Here is a 17,327-nt window from a genome sequence, read left to right as displayed (position 1 = left end):
GTGACATGGATGAAGCTAGAAACCATCATTCTCAGCAAACTATCACAAGGACAGAAAACTGAACACCACATGTTCTCACTCATAGGTGGGAACTGAACAATGAGAACACTTGGACACAGGGTGAGGAACATCACACACCTGGGCCTATTGTGGGGTGGGGAATAGGGGAAGGATAGCATTAGAAGAAATACCTAGTGTAAATGATTGGTGCAGCAAACCAACATGGCATGTGTATACATATGTAACAAACCTGCACATTGTGCACATGTACCCTAGAACTTAAAGTATAATAATAATAATAATAATAATAATAATAAAAAGAAAGTTCTAAATATCTGAGAAATAATCAAACAGAAATGGGGCAGCCAACCTGGGAGTCTCCACTCCTGCATGTGTTGTTTCTCTTGTGCATCAGATTATAAAAGCTAAAAGTGGACTCCAGCCTCTGTGATTATTCTGTTTTGCTTTCTAAAGGAACAGCCATTCAGTGGTCATTTGCATTATCCATTGTGTCTCTTTAGCATGTCACTTTAGGGTTAGGGTGCTGTTTTACAGGGTGAACTGGGATCTTCCCCTTTTCTCACTGAGGTGCTGTTAACTTACAGTTGGGAGCCAGGACCTGGGCAGTGCAGAGAACCAGCATACTGTGCCCCCACAGACCTCTTGGATTGCTTATTCGTATCTGGGAAGAGTTAAGTGCTGTTCTGGATCTCTGATATATGGGCTGCTTTGAGGATTTGTCAAAAGGAAACTTTTAAAGCTTCTGTTTCTTTACAACCACCAGCTTAATTACTTATGGGATGTAGATGGTTGTGGGGGCAGTATAGAGTTCACTCAGGAAAAGAGTGGAGAAGGTGTACAGCAGCAAATGGAATAAATCATGTATGAGCCAGTTGCTGTTCCCTAGGAAAAACCCTTAACATCTTAGAGACTGAAAGCAATAAACTGTTCCTGTCATGCTCTGGAGCCTGCAGGTGTGCTGGGGCTTAGCAGACCTAGTCTGGCTCACCTTGTGTCTTCATCCTGGGGCCCATGTAGATGGGGCTGTGCCTGCTTGCGTCTGTTTTTCTTCATGAAGGCGTGGTGGGGAGCAGGAGGACCCACCTCTCGTATCTGCAGGGTTAAGGTCTCTGTCCTTGTCATATCTGTTAACATCCTGTAGGCCCAAGCAAGACCCATGACCATGCACACAGACAATTGGGGTTTATGCTGCATTTTCTGGAGAGAGCTGCTACTAGCCACGTGGCAGAGGGCATGCATGTATAGTTTTGTTCCAGTAGGGGAGACAGCTGTCCATCAGTCCTGAATCTAGGAAAACCCCTCTTCTCTGTGCTGTGACATGGCACATGCTTCCAGGAAGCCTATGGCTTTCATGCTGGCAGTGGCTGTCTAAACTTTTGCTAACAAGGCTGACTTTTTTCAGTCTCCTCAGTTCCACCTGGGGTGTCTGGAAAGTGCTGGCTCCCTAGAAGGAATCCTCCATATGAGGAAAACTCCTTTCCGAAGGCCCGTGTTTATTTTCCATAAAAACAGACTGATCAAAGGGTATGGCCTGGTAAAGCCTTTTTTGGACTACATTTTTAATATATTAGCTCCTGAGTTCTTCCTAATAGAGAATTCACTTCTACTCCCATCCAATGTGGTTCACGTGGTATTGGAATCATAGTCAAATAATTGTGAAGGTGTGCATGTGCAGGATGGGGTTTTATGATGAAAACTCAAGAGGAAATAGAAGAAGGGGGCTGGGAAACAGCAGTGATCCCCCTGCACTGCAAAGGGAGATGCAGGTAGGATGAGGTGGGGAACATGGCCATCTCTTGTGAGGTGACACCATTTGGGGGAAGTGGAGGGTGCTTCCTCCTCAGCCTCTGTCCCTGCATCCTCTGCAGTGCCACAGTCCCTTCTGCCTCACACCCTGTCTCTGCTCTAAGGAACAGTACAGAGTGTGGGTGCTAGTGAAACGTGTTCTTAGTAACCAGTCAGCCTGAAGCTTCGTCACGCAATGGCTTGGTCATTTCCCCGACGCATGTATGCTAGGCTGAGAAGTTAGGAGGTGTTTCCATGACTTCCCAAATAGCGGACAACACAGGCCTGTGTGTGTCAGGTGATCCTTACTCAGAACTTTGCTGCATTTTGAATTTTTATTTTTTGTACCTTTTATTTCGTAGTGATTTCAAACTTACAAAAAGTAGGAAGAGTGATATAAAGAGCTCCTGTATACACTCAAATTCTCCCACTCTTAACATTTTGTCTCGTGCTATTTCCCTCTCTTTCTATATGTGTACAAACTTTTATAGGTTTTTCTGAGTCATTTGAGTGCAAATTGCAGAGATGACTTCTTTTATCCTCAGATACTTTCATGTGTGTGTCCTAAGGACATGGACATTCTCTAACACAACCTCAGTGCAATGAGCAAAATCATGATGCCAGTGTGGATACATCCTTTTGTCTAGTCTGTTGTTCAGACAGTTTATCAATGGTGTTTATTTGCCAAGCTTCCTTAGTCTCCTTTAATCTGGAAAAGCTCTTCATTCTTTCTTGTCTTTGTTATCCTGTCATTTTTGAAAATAACTCGCTATTCTGTAGAATGTTTTCTGTTGGGGTCATCAATGGATTCGATGCAGGTTATGCGTTTCTTTCAGATGAAAATTATAGAAGTGATACCGTGTCCCTCAGTTCATCATTCCAGGAGGCCACGATACCATCATCCTAACATTGCTGATAGATGTTAACATTAATCTCTAGATTTAGATAGCATCTTCCAGGTTTCTCCACTCTAAAGTTACTTTTTTGTTTGTGTAATTAATAAATATTTCATGGAGCAATACTTAGAAAATAGGTTTATGTTTTACTTCTTATTAAACTTTTACTTTCTACCATTAGTATATAATGATAATTCTTTCCTGAGTAGATTATTATGATTATTGTGACTATCTTTTTTTCTAACTTCATCATTTCTTCTGTATTTATTAATGGTGTTCATTCCACTGTAATGAAAACTTTCTTTTCTCATCTGTCTATTTATCTATATACCTACCTACCTAGCTTCTCTCTCTCCATAGATGGAACTCATGGTTTCTTATTTTATTCGGTAAGTTATAATCTGTTACCACTATTATTCCAATGTGTAGATTATCTCACAGTTGACTACCAAGAGCTCCTTTAAGCAGCTTCCTCTGTTCTCTTGACATGTTTCCATTATTATTAGAGCCTATCCTTACCTTCACATGTATTAATAACAAGAAGTTCTAGATCTATTTTATACTTTCCTTCATCCAGCTCTAGAATTACTGACTGAAATCTGTGGTGACTTCAGAACGCAATCTCGAGTGGTGCCCGTGCTCATTCATTGCTATAGGGATGCCATGGTGCCTCTGTCAGTAGTTATTAACCTGGGGCAATTTTGCTTCCCAGGGCACATTAGTAATGTCTAGGACAATTTTGGTTGTTGCTACTTGGGAGGCTGTGCTACTGGCCTTCAAGGGGCAGAGGTCAGGGATTCTGGTAAACATTGTGCACTCTTTCCCATAATGGCAGATTAGAAGCTTTCAATGTGCCTTAAGCACTTGGAAATAGCAAAATAGCACATAGTGATCAGCTCTGTGAGTTTTACTCAAGAAGGAGAGTGGGAATCCACTAGAATCCTGAAGGACACCTCAGACGCTGGGGAGGAGAATGCAGGCAAATAGCCCCTATGACAATGTGTTCCTGATTAAAGGGAGTGATGTCCCAGAATGTGAGGGGGTGGAGTCTCCATCTGTGATGTACCTTTCCACTGGGGATTCCACGGAACCAGGCCAAGGGAGAGCACTTAGTTTCTCCCAGGCCCTGGAGCTAACTTGGGGAGATGCTTGGGCACTCTGAAAGGGAAAGACACTGGAAAAAGCTGTTGGCATTTTCCCAGACCTAGGACAAAGAGCAGTATGCCATTTTTAATCTGGGCTCATATAGTCAGTCATTCTTAGGTGACCCAGCAGCTTGCCCACAAGCTCATTTTAGTCTGGACCAGATTAGAGTGCTTGTGCTAGAATGGGGTAGGGGCCTCCATAGTTAGAATCGAGCAGTGACTGTGAAAAATGCCCTAGTAGTAGGTGTTGGAATTGTGCTCACCCTTGTTGCAAGTCTGGAGCAAGAGGAGGGCTGCTGCAGCCATGGTTTCTCCTGGGTGATAAGACTTACAGCCAAGGTCATCTTGGTGCCTGGAACTGGTCTCTGTGTATCAGTGCGGGATGCACCAGACTTCTTCCCTGAGATCATGGAGCAGCTGGATTCTCTCCGACCCACACTCAGGCTGATCTCTAGGCATTGAGAGCACCTGCTCACTCAGATCAGCAGCCTGGGTAGCTGTATAGACTGTGGTGCTATGTATAGACTGTGGTGCAGCAGGGCCTTCTGCACTCCATACCCAGGTAGATCTCCAGGCATTCAGAGCACCTGTGTGCCTAAATCAGCAGCCTTTGGTGCGCTACCCTTCCTGTGCGGAGACAGTGGTGAAGCAGGGCCCTCTCTGCTCCATGCCCAGGCAGACCTCCAGACATGTAGAGCACTTGCTCACCTGCAATAACAGCCTGAGCTGGCCCAACCTTCCTGTGCAGAGATTGTGGTGTCACAGCACCTGCTGCACTCCATGACCAGGCAGATATCCAGGCATCTGGAGCACCCACTCCCCTGGATTAGGAATTTAGGTGTTCTACCTCCTGTAGAGAACTGGAGTCCAAGGAGATTTCTCACATTCATGCCTAGGCACATCTCTGGGTGCTCAATTGATGCCCACTGGAACTCCCACTCAGTGCTGGTTCTTGTACCTGCTATTGGAGCACCTGTAGTTATGCCTGCCCATCTTGGTCCCCTCATCCAGAGATGGGCAGGGAGCTCACACCATGGTGCATTTCAGGATCAGCCCAATGCCAGAGGCAACAGAAAGCTTCTCCCAGTAAACAAGAATCAAGTATATACCCATCTGCATTAGCCACAGCCAACTCTTACAAAGAAGCACCATCTATTGGCCTGTAGACAAACCGCACAGCCCAATATAAAGCATGCTGACAAAAGTGCATAGGGTTATAGAAGCAAAGCCAAAAGCCCTATAGTCACACCCCCTAGAGAGGGGTAGAAATGGAAAGAAAAACAATGACATAAAGAAAGATATAAAAAAAAATCTGTTTGCATGAAAATAATTACAAAAATTAGAAGTGCCAATGTGTCCAAATGAGAAAAAACAGCACAAGAATCCTGGCACCATGAAATATCTGAATGCTGTGACACCATCAAAGGATCACATTATCTCTCCAGCAATGGTTCCTAATCAGACAGATGAAGAATTCAAAGCATACATTGCAAGGAAGCTCAATGAGATCCAAGACAAGGTTGAAAAAAAACAAAAACAAATTACTGAAGCAATCAGTAATGCACATTTTAAAATGAAGAGATGAAGAAAGAGATGCACATTTTAAAAAGAAATCAATCAGAGCTTGTGGAATTGATAAACTCCACTGAAGAAATTTCAAAATACAATTGAAAGTTTTATTATTAGACTACACCAAACAAAACAAATCATTTCAGAGCTTAAAGATTGGTACTTTGAACTAACCCAGTCAGACAAAAAAAGTGAACAGTCTTTGAGAAATACGAGGTTATATAAAATGACCAAACCTCTGAATTGTTAGCATTCCTGAGAGAGAAGGAGAAAATGTAAACAACATGGAAAGCATATTTGAGGTAATCTAAGAAAATTTCCCTAATCTTGCGAGTTTCATAAACATCCAGACACAAAAAATACAGAGAACACCTGCGAGATACTGTACAAAATGGACATCAAGGCCTATAGTCACCAGGCTTTTCAAGGTCAATTAAATAAAAAAATCTTAAAAGCATCTAGAGAAAAATGTCAGATAATGTACAAAGGAAACCCCATCAGGCTAACTGCAAAGTTCTCAGTGGAAACTGTACAAATCAGAAGTGATGGGACCCTATTTTCAGCATTTTTAAAGACAAGAAAACTCAACTAAGAATTTCATATCCTGTCAAACTAAGCTTTATAAGCAAAGAGAAATAAAATCTTTTTCAGACAAACCATCACTAAGGAAATTTCTTACCACTAGACCAGCCTTACATGAAATTCTTAAGGAAGGACTACACATGGAAACGAAAGAAAGATCCCTGCTACCATAAAAACAAACTTAAGTACATAGTCCACAGACCTTGTAAAGCAACTATGCAATAGAAACTACAAAACAACCAGCTAATAACTTCATGAGAGGATCGAAATTTCATTTATTTCTTAAATGACCATACGTAGTCGTAGTTATAATTCTTCCCATTGTACAGATGAGTTAACTGAGTCTCCTAGAGATGACATCCCTAGCTCTCTCAGGAGAGGCTCCATCCACCAGTTTCCCCTTTACCAGTGAGACTTCATTCTCTCAGCTACTGGGAGTGTGGCCACTGATGGCTCACAGCTGAGTCCCTCTGTGAGCATTGATCTGAGTCAAAGGAAGCTGCTTTGTCCAAGTTTATGCCCCTCCCGGAATTGCCTATTTTAAATAATAGGTCTATATGGGGGTACAAAATGTTGACTCCTGCCCAAATACCCTACCACTCTGAGACCATCCCCATTGCAGAGCTCTCCACGGGCCTGGCTGTGGCCTCTGCTGAGCTGCACCCCTGCCTGACTTCTCCCTCTGCCCTGCCCCATGGCCCTGCCTCCCCAGCACAGGCCTCAGTGAGCCTCTTGCCCAGGAATCTCCATCTGAGTCTGTTTCCAGGAACCCTAACCAAGAGATTGTGGAGTCAGGACCCACATCGCAAACATCCTGCCTTTTAAACTACCGGGGGTGTTAAGTTTTTGAATTTGGAACATTTTTGTCTAGGAGATTGGATATCTCCCTTCAACAGATGATCCAAATATTCTCACATCTGAGACCTGCTGAAGAAAACCAATGCTTCATCTGGAAAGTTACTTGTTCCCAAAAATCTCTTGCTCAGCTGGGTCTTTTTTCCCCTCTTCATCCCTAGTGAAATGCAAACCAAAGTGTCCATCTGTATTGGACTTGGTGAAATATTTTCACTCATATGATTTTCTTTGATCCACCTGATGAGGAAGGTTGGGCAGGTACCAGAAACCCCTTGTACTCTTAAGTAAATAAGTAGGAGGTAGGTTGAGGATAAGGTGTCAGGTCATGTAATTTTCAGCTTAATTCTGTTCTTGTCATGCAGTAAGCTTCATTTGTCACCCTGGCTCTGGGACTGACAGTAATGTGTCAGCTCCATCGCTCCTAGGAGCGTCCTGGCTGCAGGTAGTAGGAGTCCTGAGAAACACTGGCCGTCTCTCCCATGACCATGACGACACTGGCTATTTACCAAAGGTCGTGGGGGTGGTGTCCACAGAGTTGGACACCATCCTGTCCCACACTACAGCCTGAAAGAGGAGGAGTAGGAGCAGGAGGAGGTCACAGGTCATGAGAGGAGGGTGGGGGAGGGAGGAGAGAGAAAGAGAGAGAGAGAGAGAGAAAAAGAGAGAGAGAGAGACAGAGACAGAGAGAACTCTCCTCAGTGGCCTTTCTGTTTATCCCTGTTTATCCAGCAGATACTCTCTTAGTAGTCACCTGGCCGAGTGCTTAGCAGTTGTTGGCTGGACTTGAGCTCTATTTCCCCAGGGGTGAGGAAGGCTTGGAAGTCCAGTGGTCCATTGCCTGATACTTTCAGTCTTTGCACTCAGGGACAGGCAAGAGGAAGGGAATTGACAATGGCTGGTGAGGTTTCCAGATCAAAGTCCCTTAATATGAGAGTTCATCGAGAGCTTGTAGAAACTCCGTTATACTCTGAAGTTTATGAATGTGTTTATGCCGAAATGTGCACACACACAGCATTTCTACAATTTTCATCAGATTCCTAATAAGATCACTGACTGCCCACCATTTCCATGTGTAAGTATGGGTGCTGAGATGTGAATGGAATGCTCTAAACTTGTGCTGAAATTAAATGCAGACCAACCTCTTCAAACTTGGATGTTTCTTACATTTAACGTAACTGAGCAGCAGGCTACCTCCTCCTTACACTCAATGGGAGTAGAATACAGGAAAATGAAATACATCAAGCACTCTAAATCCAAGCTGGAGTCCACCTGCTAATTGCAATCATTGTGTCCACAGGAATGGTGAGCTCTTTGCTAGTAAACGCTCCTTAGGGAATGTGAACGAAGATACTCTGTTTTCCCCAGGAGCTCACAGTGTAGCTGAGAGAGGATCTATCCAGAAATAGTCAGTGTCATGAAAAACAAGGAAAATGTATTGAATACTGAATGACTTTTGCAACTCAGGGGGCAGGGGAAGCCCCTGATGCTAAAAATCAACTCCTGAATCACTCATAATTAATGTGCTATTAAGCATATGCAGGCATGTCAACCACACCAATAGACACTTAGTCATAGCGTTTGTTAGTTTTTTTTTTTTTTGTTTTGTTTTTTTGTTTTTTTGAGACGGAGTCTCGCTCTGTTACCCAAGCTGGAGTGCTGTGGCCGGATCTCAGCTCACTGCAAGCTCTGCCTCCCGGGTTCACGCCATTCTCCTGCCTCAGCCTCCCAAGTAGCTGGGGCTACAGGTGCCGCCACCTCACCCAGCTAGTTTTTTGTAGTTTTTAGTAGAGATGGGGTTTCACCGTGTTAGGCAGGATGGTCTCGATCTCCTGACCTCATGATCTGCCCGTCTTGGCCTCCTAAAGTGCTGGGATTACAGGCTTGAGCCACCACGCCCGGCCGTGTTTGTTAGTTTTTAAAATGCAGACATAGGGAGGTACAATGAAAAACAACCTATATCATCACCCAGACACCCATGGATGACATTTAAAATAATTAGAACATATGCACATTGTAATAACGTTCAAATGAAACAGAAAAATGCAAATTTCTTCTCCTCTTTCTTTTTCTTCTCCTCTCTTCTCATCCTCTCCCCCTTTCTCTCTCTCTCTTTCCCTCGGATGTGTTTGTGTGTATAGATATATGTATATGTCTGTGTACATGTCTATATACATACATACATGTGTGTTTAGTTTCATTTTGGAAAGAGCTTTGTATTAACATACCATATAGATCTTGTTTTCTATAAAATAATATATTCAAAGTGTATTACACTTTTTTCATTTTAACACATTTATTGCTATCTAATTCTTCTTAGTGATAGCTCCATCATATGTGTGCGTAATTTATTTATTCCCTCTCCAGTCATGTCATCGTTTTGATCATCTGAAGTTTGTGCTATTACCAGGATGCTGCCATCCTACCCACAGGTTTCACGGAGTGCTGGTGACACAATGGACGATGTGAATTCCTAACAGGAACTGGTGTAGGGGGTGGGCATGTGACCCAGCCCTAGCCAATGAGACTGCAGGGGTGGTGAGCCAGGGAGAAGCCTCCTCACATTTAGTAAGTAGGTGTGGAACAGAGGCTCTTCCCAAGGCTCTTTCTGCCTCTGGATGTTGGTGTTGATGATGTGATGTCTGGAGCTATTGCAACCACCTTGCTACTGCCTTATACAGGGGCTTCTTATCATGAGGGTACAGCATTCTCTTTGCATTCAAGACATTTTTAATTAGGGACTTAGTTTACATGTGGCTGAAAGCCTCTCAGCAGGTCCCAAAGGCCTCTGCAGTTTCTTCTGCATGGTTTCTCCTTTCCTCACCTCTTCTTCACGTCTCCTTCTACTTTTGTGGCTGGTGGATTTGTCTCCTCCATCACGTCCCCCTTTGCCCACGCACTATGCAAGAATACTGGAGTCTGCCCATATGTGTGTGAGTGGCACAGACAGGAGGGGTGGGGCTGACGTGCCTCCCCTCTTATCCTGATGACCCTCCCAGCTGCAGGCAACAGGGATATAAAACCATGACCAACAGGTGAGACGATTTGAAGAGATACTTCTTCCAGGACAAACTCCTGAACATTTAATGAGCTAATCAACATAGCACATCATGATACATTTGCACAATTTTGAAGCTCACCACACAACAGTGACCATTTAAAAATGCTGTGTTAGTGAGTATTGTTAATACAAAGAGTCTTTAAGATCATCAATCTTATGTCTAGAAAATTTAGACAGCACTAAAATCTTAGAGCTCACATATGAAAGGAAACTGCAAGAGGCTTTTCCGAATTTGACAACAATCAGGAAATATTGCCTGATATTACCAATAGGAGTTTGAAGCAGAAAAAGGATGTTATGAACCATTAAGTTCACAAATCATCAAGCTGTTAGTGGAAAGACTGGTTTATCTTTCTGCTGTATTTGTAAAAGTTCTGTTACAAATTCAATGTCTTATGATGAGGCAAATAGTGATTCATTAGCTGAATACGGAAACATAGGGAGAAAATATTACAGAGTTGTGTCAACCAGTTAATTAAATGAAAACATTATATGAGACAGTAAAAATCATGTGGATTAAAGAAGGGCAAATCTGCCCTTTCTTCTGCAGGGTGGATGGATGGACTGATGGGGTCAAAGCCAGTGGCATCATGAACAGGAAACAATGTTTCTCTCAAGCTGCAGCTTTGAAATGTCAAGCAGCCTCTGCCTTGGCTGACGGCTGCCTTCTGACTCAATGGAAGACCTTGTTCTCTAGCGTCAGGACTGTCAGAAACTTTGCTTATGACTGAGAAGAACATCCCACTGCCTGGAGGATCTAGGTCCACCTTTACACAGAAGCACAGAGCTACAGAGAGGGGGTTTCTGGATGGAACGTTTCACATCTGCCTGAACCCTATGGGTTCTGAGGATGTAGGAGGAGCTGGGTGCACTTTGCAGTCCACACCTGACCCTGGCTCCTTTACACAGAAGCCTGCCATGCTCTGAGTGCATCAATCCAGCCTCAAAATCCCTTCCTCCAATCCTGTGATAACCATTTTTCCTTTGTTTGTTGAGTCATCTGAGGATCCTTGTTGTGACTTTTTTGCCTTATTGCAGCAACCCAATACTGAGTGTGTTGACTACAGTACTGATTTTGGTGGCTGATTGCACTAGGATGTGTGTTATGTTCTGGATTTTGTGGGTGTTTGCAGTATATCTCAGTGTTTTAAAAAGTGAGTATTCTTGCCATAGTTTATTTTCTTTTCCTAAATAGACATTAACTTTTGTGCTTTCTTTTGTATTGCTAATATTGCTCTATTTTTCATACAGAAATCCCCCATATTGTATGAGCCTCAGGCCCTGTAGCACCTGCTCTGCCTGTGATCATGTAGAGCGTATGCCTGCCCAAGGAAAGACTGGGCTGTCTCGTGCTTCCCAGGCCTCTGATCCACTCACTCCTCCTTCCAGAGTGATTTCTCTATGCTGGATGAGGGGTTTCCAGCCTCTGCAGTTTCCATCTTTTACCTATGATCTGGTGCATGCTTTTCTCTGAAGGAACTCCTAGAAGACACTTAACATGACCTGATCAGGAACCGTCTTTACCCTCTTCCAAGGACACAGCTCAGTGCCCAGCAGATGGACCTGTTCACTCTCAGCTTCCCCACATCCTGCTCTGCTCCTAGGGAGCAGATACTCAGGGAAAAGGTGGGGGGAGTCCTGTGCAGAGCTCCAACATCACACCATCTTCCCCAAGGTAGAGAGAATTGTGTCAGAAAGGGATTGTTTTTCAAAAAATCAGCTGTTCATTGTGTGCCTGGATGGTGGTTCCTTTGGTTAAAAATGCTTCATCCACATGGAAAATTATGAGCGCCTCCCTGCAGGGAAGACTTTGCCCCCAGCCATAACATCTGTGCACCTGCTGCTCTGCCCTCGGCCCCTCTCTTCCAGTAGAAGCCTGAATCACTAAGTGCACCCTCCGCTGAGAGCGTGAGGCCCAGATTTGACCCCCCCTCTCATGGCTGCTTGGGCACTGCTTCACTTCCCACATCACACACTCGGTTAAATCCCATGGGGGTGGAGAGCAAATGGAAGCAGATGCTGCCCATGCTGCCTGCCAGACCATTCTCCTCCTGGCTTCCTCGGTGCGGCACAGTGGGTGCTGGCCTCAGGGCTGTTTCAACAGCTTCCCCTTTGTCATTTCCCCCTCAGTGTTCATGGCAGCCACCCTTGGTCAATTCAGCTCTGAGTGGGGAAGGCATTTCAGAGCCTTGGACCAGAGGTACCTCCTGTCCTGAGGGCTGCACCCCCTTCTCTCTGAACTAAAATAGCAAAGAGAAGGACCATGTGGGCTTGGGGCCATGTGACTTAGGACTGTAGCCTCCTGCTAGAGGCACAAATATCTACCATTCTATGAATGATGCTGACACTAAGATTGTTTTTATTAATTGAAACATCCTCCTTGGAAAACACAGTCCACTTCATGCCAGTCCCATTTGTGTTTTAACTTCTCTAACCCTAATATTAAGTTTGACATGAGGACTTTTTAAAACTTCAAGTCCAGAGAATGGGCTGGTAGGTGTGAATTGACAAAACCACCCAGACTGGGGCACACCCTCCCAGGATGGATGACAGCAGGCGCTGCTTTCTCTGGGTGATCTTGCTTGTCTTTGGTCTGGCTGGCATTACTCCCAGTCAGTTACACACACACACACACACACACACTTTTGGACTTTGTTTCCGTATAGGGGCCTAAAGTCTCTTGTGGAAAGAAGCAGACATCGATCGCTATCTAGTTAGTGTCTAGGGGATTTGATGAGAGCAGCTCAGTCCCTGGAGTCTGCTCAACTCTGCAAGCACAGACGGTATCTATGGCCTGGCGAGCTCCACCGAGGCCTGGCCCCTGCGTGTGGACACAGCCAGCCCCCTCCTCCTGGTCTGACCAGGAGCTCAGGCCAAACCAGCAGCCCAGCTTCTGGGGCCAGTAGCCTGGGCACCCTGCTCTCCCTGACCCCCTCACCAGGGGCTGCTGCAGCTGAAGGCCTGGGTTCCCAGCACCTGGCTGCTGTCTCCCTGCTCTGAGACTCAGGTCTCCTACAGCATCTGCTGCCCTGACAGCCTTACTGTGGCCACGTCAATTCCTAGATACTCCTCTGATCTCCACACCAGCAGGACAAGGAGGCTTCATAGGGAACGTCAGAAACCCTGCCTGTGAGCACGTCCCCAGACAGCCAAGAACTGAGGGAGGTGATGCTACTGTTTAATTGCAGGAGTTGGGAGAGTGTGCACTGCACACTGGGGCTATGAGAAGCAAGAAGGAAGGAGCAAGGGCAGAGCTCCCCGCTGAGCAACAAAGGCCTCCTGTCACCTTCTCTCTCTGTCTCCTGGTGCAAGCGCATGAGAAGACCTCCACCAGGGCGCGGCCCACCAGTCCAGGGGTGGGAGCACTACAGGGGTGGGGGTAGGAGGTGGTCAGTGTGGCTGGCCTTGCACAGACCCCTAGACTTTCCGGCACTTGTAGTTCAGAATGGAAATTTTATTCTCCTGGGAAACTTCATTGATCTGGAAAGAGCAGAGCTCTTCCTGTGAAAGGAAGGAGAGGGAGAAAATGAGTGTGTGTTACAGTTAAAGCCAAAGATGCCCAGGAATGGGACATCAGAATGGGGGTGAGAATGGATGGAGATGAGACACTGTCCCCTGACCCCGACCCACCCCTGCCGAGTTCCAGGGCACTGAACCCAACTGGGCAGTGACTATTCCATCGCCCCTCCCAAGGCTCCAAGTCACCAGGTGGCATTGGGTCCCCACCCCAGCCTGCAGGATTCCTGTCCCAGCACAGCCCTGTGAGGAGCAGCCCGTGCAAGGCCTCGGGAGCCCCAGGGGTGCAGGGCAGGAGGAGGCGGCTCACTTCCCCCAGCTTCTTCCACCCCCAGCACCCAGGCCAGCACTAAGAGGGGCCAGAGGGAAGAACCCAGGGAACTGGAAATTGCAACTCAAAGTGCCAGAGCTGGTGAGGAGATGACAAGGAGAGTGTGGCTCTGCCCTGAGCCGAGACCTCAGAAGAAATCCTGTGTTCTTGGAGAGGCTGGTGTCGGGTGAACTGGGGCAGGTCCCGGGCTTCTCAGCCAACAGGCATTTAATTCCCTCTAATCTGCTCAGAGTGGCTGTGGCTACAGGCAGGTGCTTGAGGCTGGGATTAGACAGATCCCCTTCTTTCTGACCAGAACCCAGACCAGCACCTGCTTCCTCTGGTCCAATAAGCAATACCCCAAAGCAGGCAGAGTTGACCTCCCAGTAACCATTACCATGCTAAAGTCTTCCTAGCAAATCAAATTCATCACACCTCTCCACACTATTCCATCTGCACACACAAAGGCATCTATAGAAACTCACACCAACTCTCACCTACACGAATCTATGCATGAACCCACATACTCCTCATCCACACACACGTGCACACACACTCCTGTGCACCTTCCTCATGTATGCACATATATGCACCTTTCCACATGCATACTCACGTGTGTATACCATTCCACACATACATTCATGCACACACGAAACTCCATATGCACACACACACATTCATTCACTTCACAATACACATCTGCACATGTATGCCAAGCACACATGCGTCTTCCCATACACATGAACACATCCTTGCATACATGGCTTTACAAGTGTCTGCACACATGCACACATGCCTTCCAAAGCATGTACAGGAGTACAGGCGCATGCACACACACACACACACACATATGCACACACTGCTCTGCAGTTCTTGATGCCCCTGACCCACATCAGGCACATACCTCTTTCAGTTCTGGCTGGTCATTGAAGGGGCAGTTGTCCAAGCTGGACTGGGACTTGGTGCATGTGGTTCGACCGAACTTCACATTGAAGTAGTAGTTTACCCCACCCACGACCTACACGCATGGAAGAGCAGGAAGCAGGGACAGCATGCTGTCAGTTTCATGCGCACACAGGCACTTCCGTGTGACTGAGTCACTGGGCTTGTCTAGGGCTTGATGCACACAAGCCACCTTCTCCTACTGACTGGCTGGCAGGGGTACTGTGTTTATATAGATGCCTATGTATGTGCAGATGGAATGGTGTGGAGAGGGGTGAGAGCCCAAGAACCAAGGAACTGGAAATTGCAACTCAAAGTGCCCGAGCTGGTGAGGAGATGACAAGGAGAGTGTGGCTCTGCCCTGAGCCAAGACCTCAGAAGAAATCCTTTGTTCTTGGAGAGGCTGGTGTCGGGTGAGCTGGGGCAGGTCCTGGGCTTCTCAGCCAACAGGCATTTAATTCCCTCTAATCTGCTCAGAGTGGTTGTGGCAAGCAAGCTGTCTCATGCAGCCCAGTAGGAGAAGCAGGGGCAGGGCAGGTGGAAGCCAGGGCCTAAAACCCCCTTTGCTGGACTCAGGAACAGAAGGCACAGCTCTGGGGAGCCAACCAGGTGGGACAAAGAAACAGTCCTGGTGCCAGGCTTGCAGGACAGGGACTAAACACCAGGTGAATGCTCCTTCCAACAGCAAATAATTAACTGAATTCTGCTACCTGATGATGACATTTCAGCTAACTTCCAGCTCCTGGCATTCAGTCCACAGAACATCTTATTCCCATCATTTAACCCAGAGGTATTTTTCCTCCTTTATCAGTAGGAAATGAGATGCTCACATACATCGATATTTTAGGCCAATAAACATTGCTTCCCACATGCCTCCATTCCAGGTGTGATTTTGGAGGCAATAGTTCTCAAATGAGTCACACACCTGCATGTCTTACGGTTGCAACTTCAGAAGAGAACTGAATGCTTTCCCTGCACAGTGCCACCCCCAGACATGACTTATCAGACAGTGGAGAAGCATGGGATGAGGGACCCTGGGATGAGGGTGCTAGACCTCGCCATGTGGAACCACACACAAGTCCTGCAGAAAAACGTGCAAGTCCTGTGATCCCTCCGGTGTCAGTCGGCTCCTCCGTAAAACAGGCTCCAGGGCCCAACAATCTACATCATTCTGTGCTTCACTCCAAGTGAGTGTCACACTTGAGAGGGAGGTGCAGGCCAGCAGGGACCATGGCACTAGGGAGTGCCCCTCATGTGCAGGGAGAGGGCTGCAGGAGGAGAAATAGGGCTGGTCTGGACTCCTCTGACTTTCCAAGAGAAGATGGAGGAGCTCTAAGGGCTGGCGGGCCATACAGCCCTGTGGTCGCTGTGTCACTGTTTGCTGCTCTGTCGGGGGACGCAGGTCAAGCTGGGCTCGGTCGCCCTGCTGAAGCTGTCTCCCTCCAGACTCAATCACTTCCTCCGCTCTGCTGAGTGACTGCTGTCTGTCTTCATCTGGCTGAGGTCTAACTCTGCATCAGCTGGCAGAGACAGGGTCAGGCGTGCTCCACTCCAGCAGGAACCCAGCAGTCCTGGGCTGTAGGGGGTGGTCAGCTGGCCTGGGGGCGGGGGCCGCTAGCCCTAAGGGGCTGTGCCCAGGGACGTGACTTGGGAGGGAAGCAGGGCTCTGCAGGACAAAGAGCCAGGCTCTGGTGTGGCCTCTGTGGAGAGGACTCAGGGAGGAGGATGAGCCTTATGGCCTGGGTCTCATCCTGAGTAGCACCAAGCCCACCCAGAGTCAGCACAGTCTCCACCCACACCTGCTGGACCCTGGGAAATGGCACGGTCATGGCACAGACACAGTGGCTCCTGCAGGTTAAAAGAGGCGGAGGGGATGGGACAGGGCTGAACTGCACTCATGGCCCGGGAATGTCCTAGGGCATGAAGGCCATCAGCAGACAGTCAGGGAAAGCTGAATGAGCCTGAGGTTTAGATAATGTTGATTTGCTGAGAATGATCCCAGGGGTGGGGCAACAAACCTAGCTGGGACTCAGGATCCTCAGGCTGGTGGCAGCACCCACCTGCTGGTAGGCAGCCATCACCTGCAGGGGACGGCTGTAGTACTCATCCTTACTGATGTCCTTATTGTACTCGCTGATGGTGAAGTTCAAGACGCGCTGCACACTCTTGTCATTGAGGTCTGCACCATGGATGCTGCCTGACGAGGTCAACCTAGATTGGGCCGAGGCACTCCTGGCCAGGATCACCATCAAGGCAGTCAGCAGCAGCAGTGGGGCACGCATAGGCCAGGCCATCGTCTACTGGGACACAGAGCAAGGAGCTGGATCTCCCCAAGAAGAAAGAAGCATGAGGTTGAGGCAGGAAGCCCAGGCCAGAAGGCAGGTGTGCATTTATCCTACTTGGGTACCCCCAACCTGACCTGCTCCCTGACCCCACCCCTGGCTCCTCCTCCTCTTTCTACCCCTCCTCTCTGTCTCCATCTCCCTTTCCACCCCCTAACCACCTCTCTCCCTCCCTAAGTTCCCTTTGCTCCTCCCACTCCTCCTCCTCCTCCTCCTCCTCCTGCTCCCCACTGCTGTCCTGACTGCAACCTCCCCCCAGCCCTGCCCCTTTTCCCCAGTGCTGGAAATCTTGGCTCACCCTGGATT

The 17,327-nt window shown here is 47.2% G+C and overlaps 1 protein-coding gene across 1 annotated transcript; it reads right to left on the bottom strand.

The window, feature by feature from the left end:
* Positions 1 to 13,079: 13,079 nt before the first annotated feature.
* On the bottom strand, positions 13,080 to 17,045 carry CST5 (cystatin D). The gene is made up of 3 exons (XM_011952187.1): positions 16,740 to 17,045; positions 14,642 to 14,755; positions 13,080 to 13,412 (listed from the first exon to the last, which is right to left on the bottom strand). Exons 1-3 carry the CDS (start codon positions 16,971 to 16,973, stop codon positions 13,329 to 13,331), a joined length of 432 nt encoding a protein of 143 aa, XP_011807577.1. The 5' UTR covers positions 16,974 to 17,045; the 3' UTR covers positions 13,080 to 13,328.
* Between the last annotated feature and the right edge of the window lie 282 nt (positions 17,046 to 17,327).

The sequence above is a fragment of the Colobus angolensis genome, unplaced genomic scaffold (genome assembly GCF_000951035.1).
Source record: "Colobus angolensis palliatus isolate OR3802 unplaced genomic scaffold, Cang.pa_1.0 Scaffold336, whole genome shotgun sequence".
In the NCBI taxonomy this organism is placed as follows: Eukaryota; Metazoa; Chordata; class Mammalia; order Primates; family Cercopithecidae; genus Colobus; species Colobus angolensis.
Note: the sequence above shows the minus strand (reverse complement) of the source record. Positions and strands in the feature narration are given on the sequence as shown.

What these genes read in the sequence shown, in the direction of transcription:
- CST5 (XM_011952187.1), bottom strand. Translation starts at nt 16,973, where the DNA reads ATGGCCTGGCCTATGCGTGCCCCACTGCTGCTGCTGACTGCCTTGATG. An exon ending in TGATGGCTGCCTACCAGCAG is followed by an intron (nt 14,756 to 16,739) that starts GTGGGTGCTGCC and finishes CCATGCGTGTAG; the next exon opens with GTCGTGGGTGGGGTAAACTA. An exon ending in ACCAGCCAGAACTGAAAGAG is followed by an intron (nt 13,413 to 14,641) that starts GTATGTGCCTGA and finishes TTCCTTTCACAG; the next exon opens with GAAGAGCTCTGCTCTTTCCA.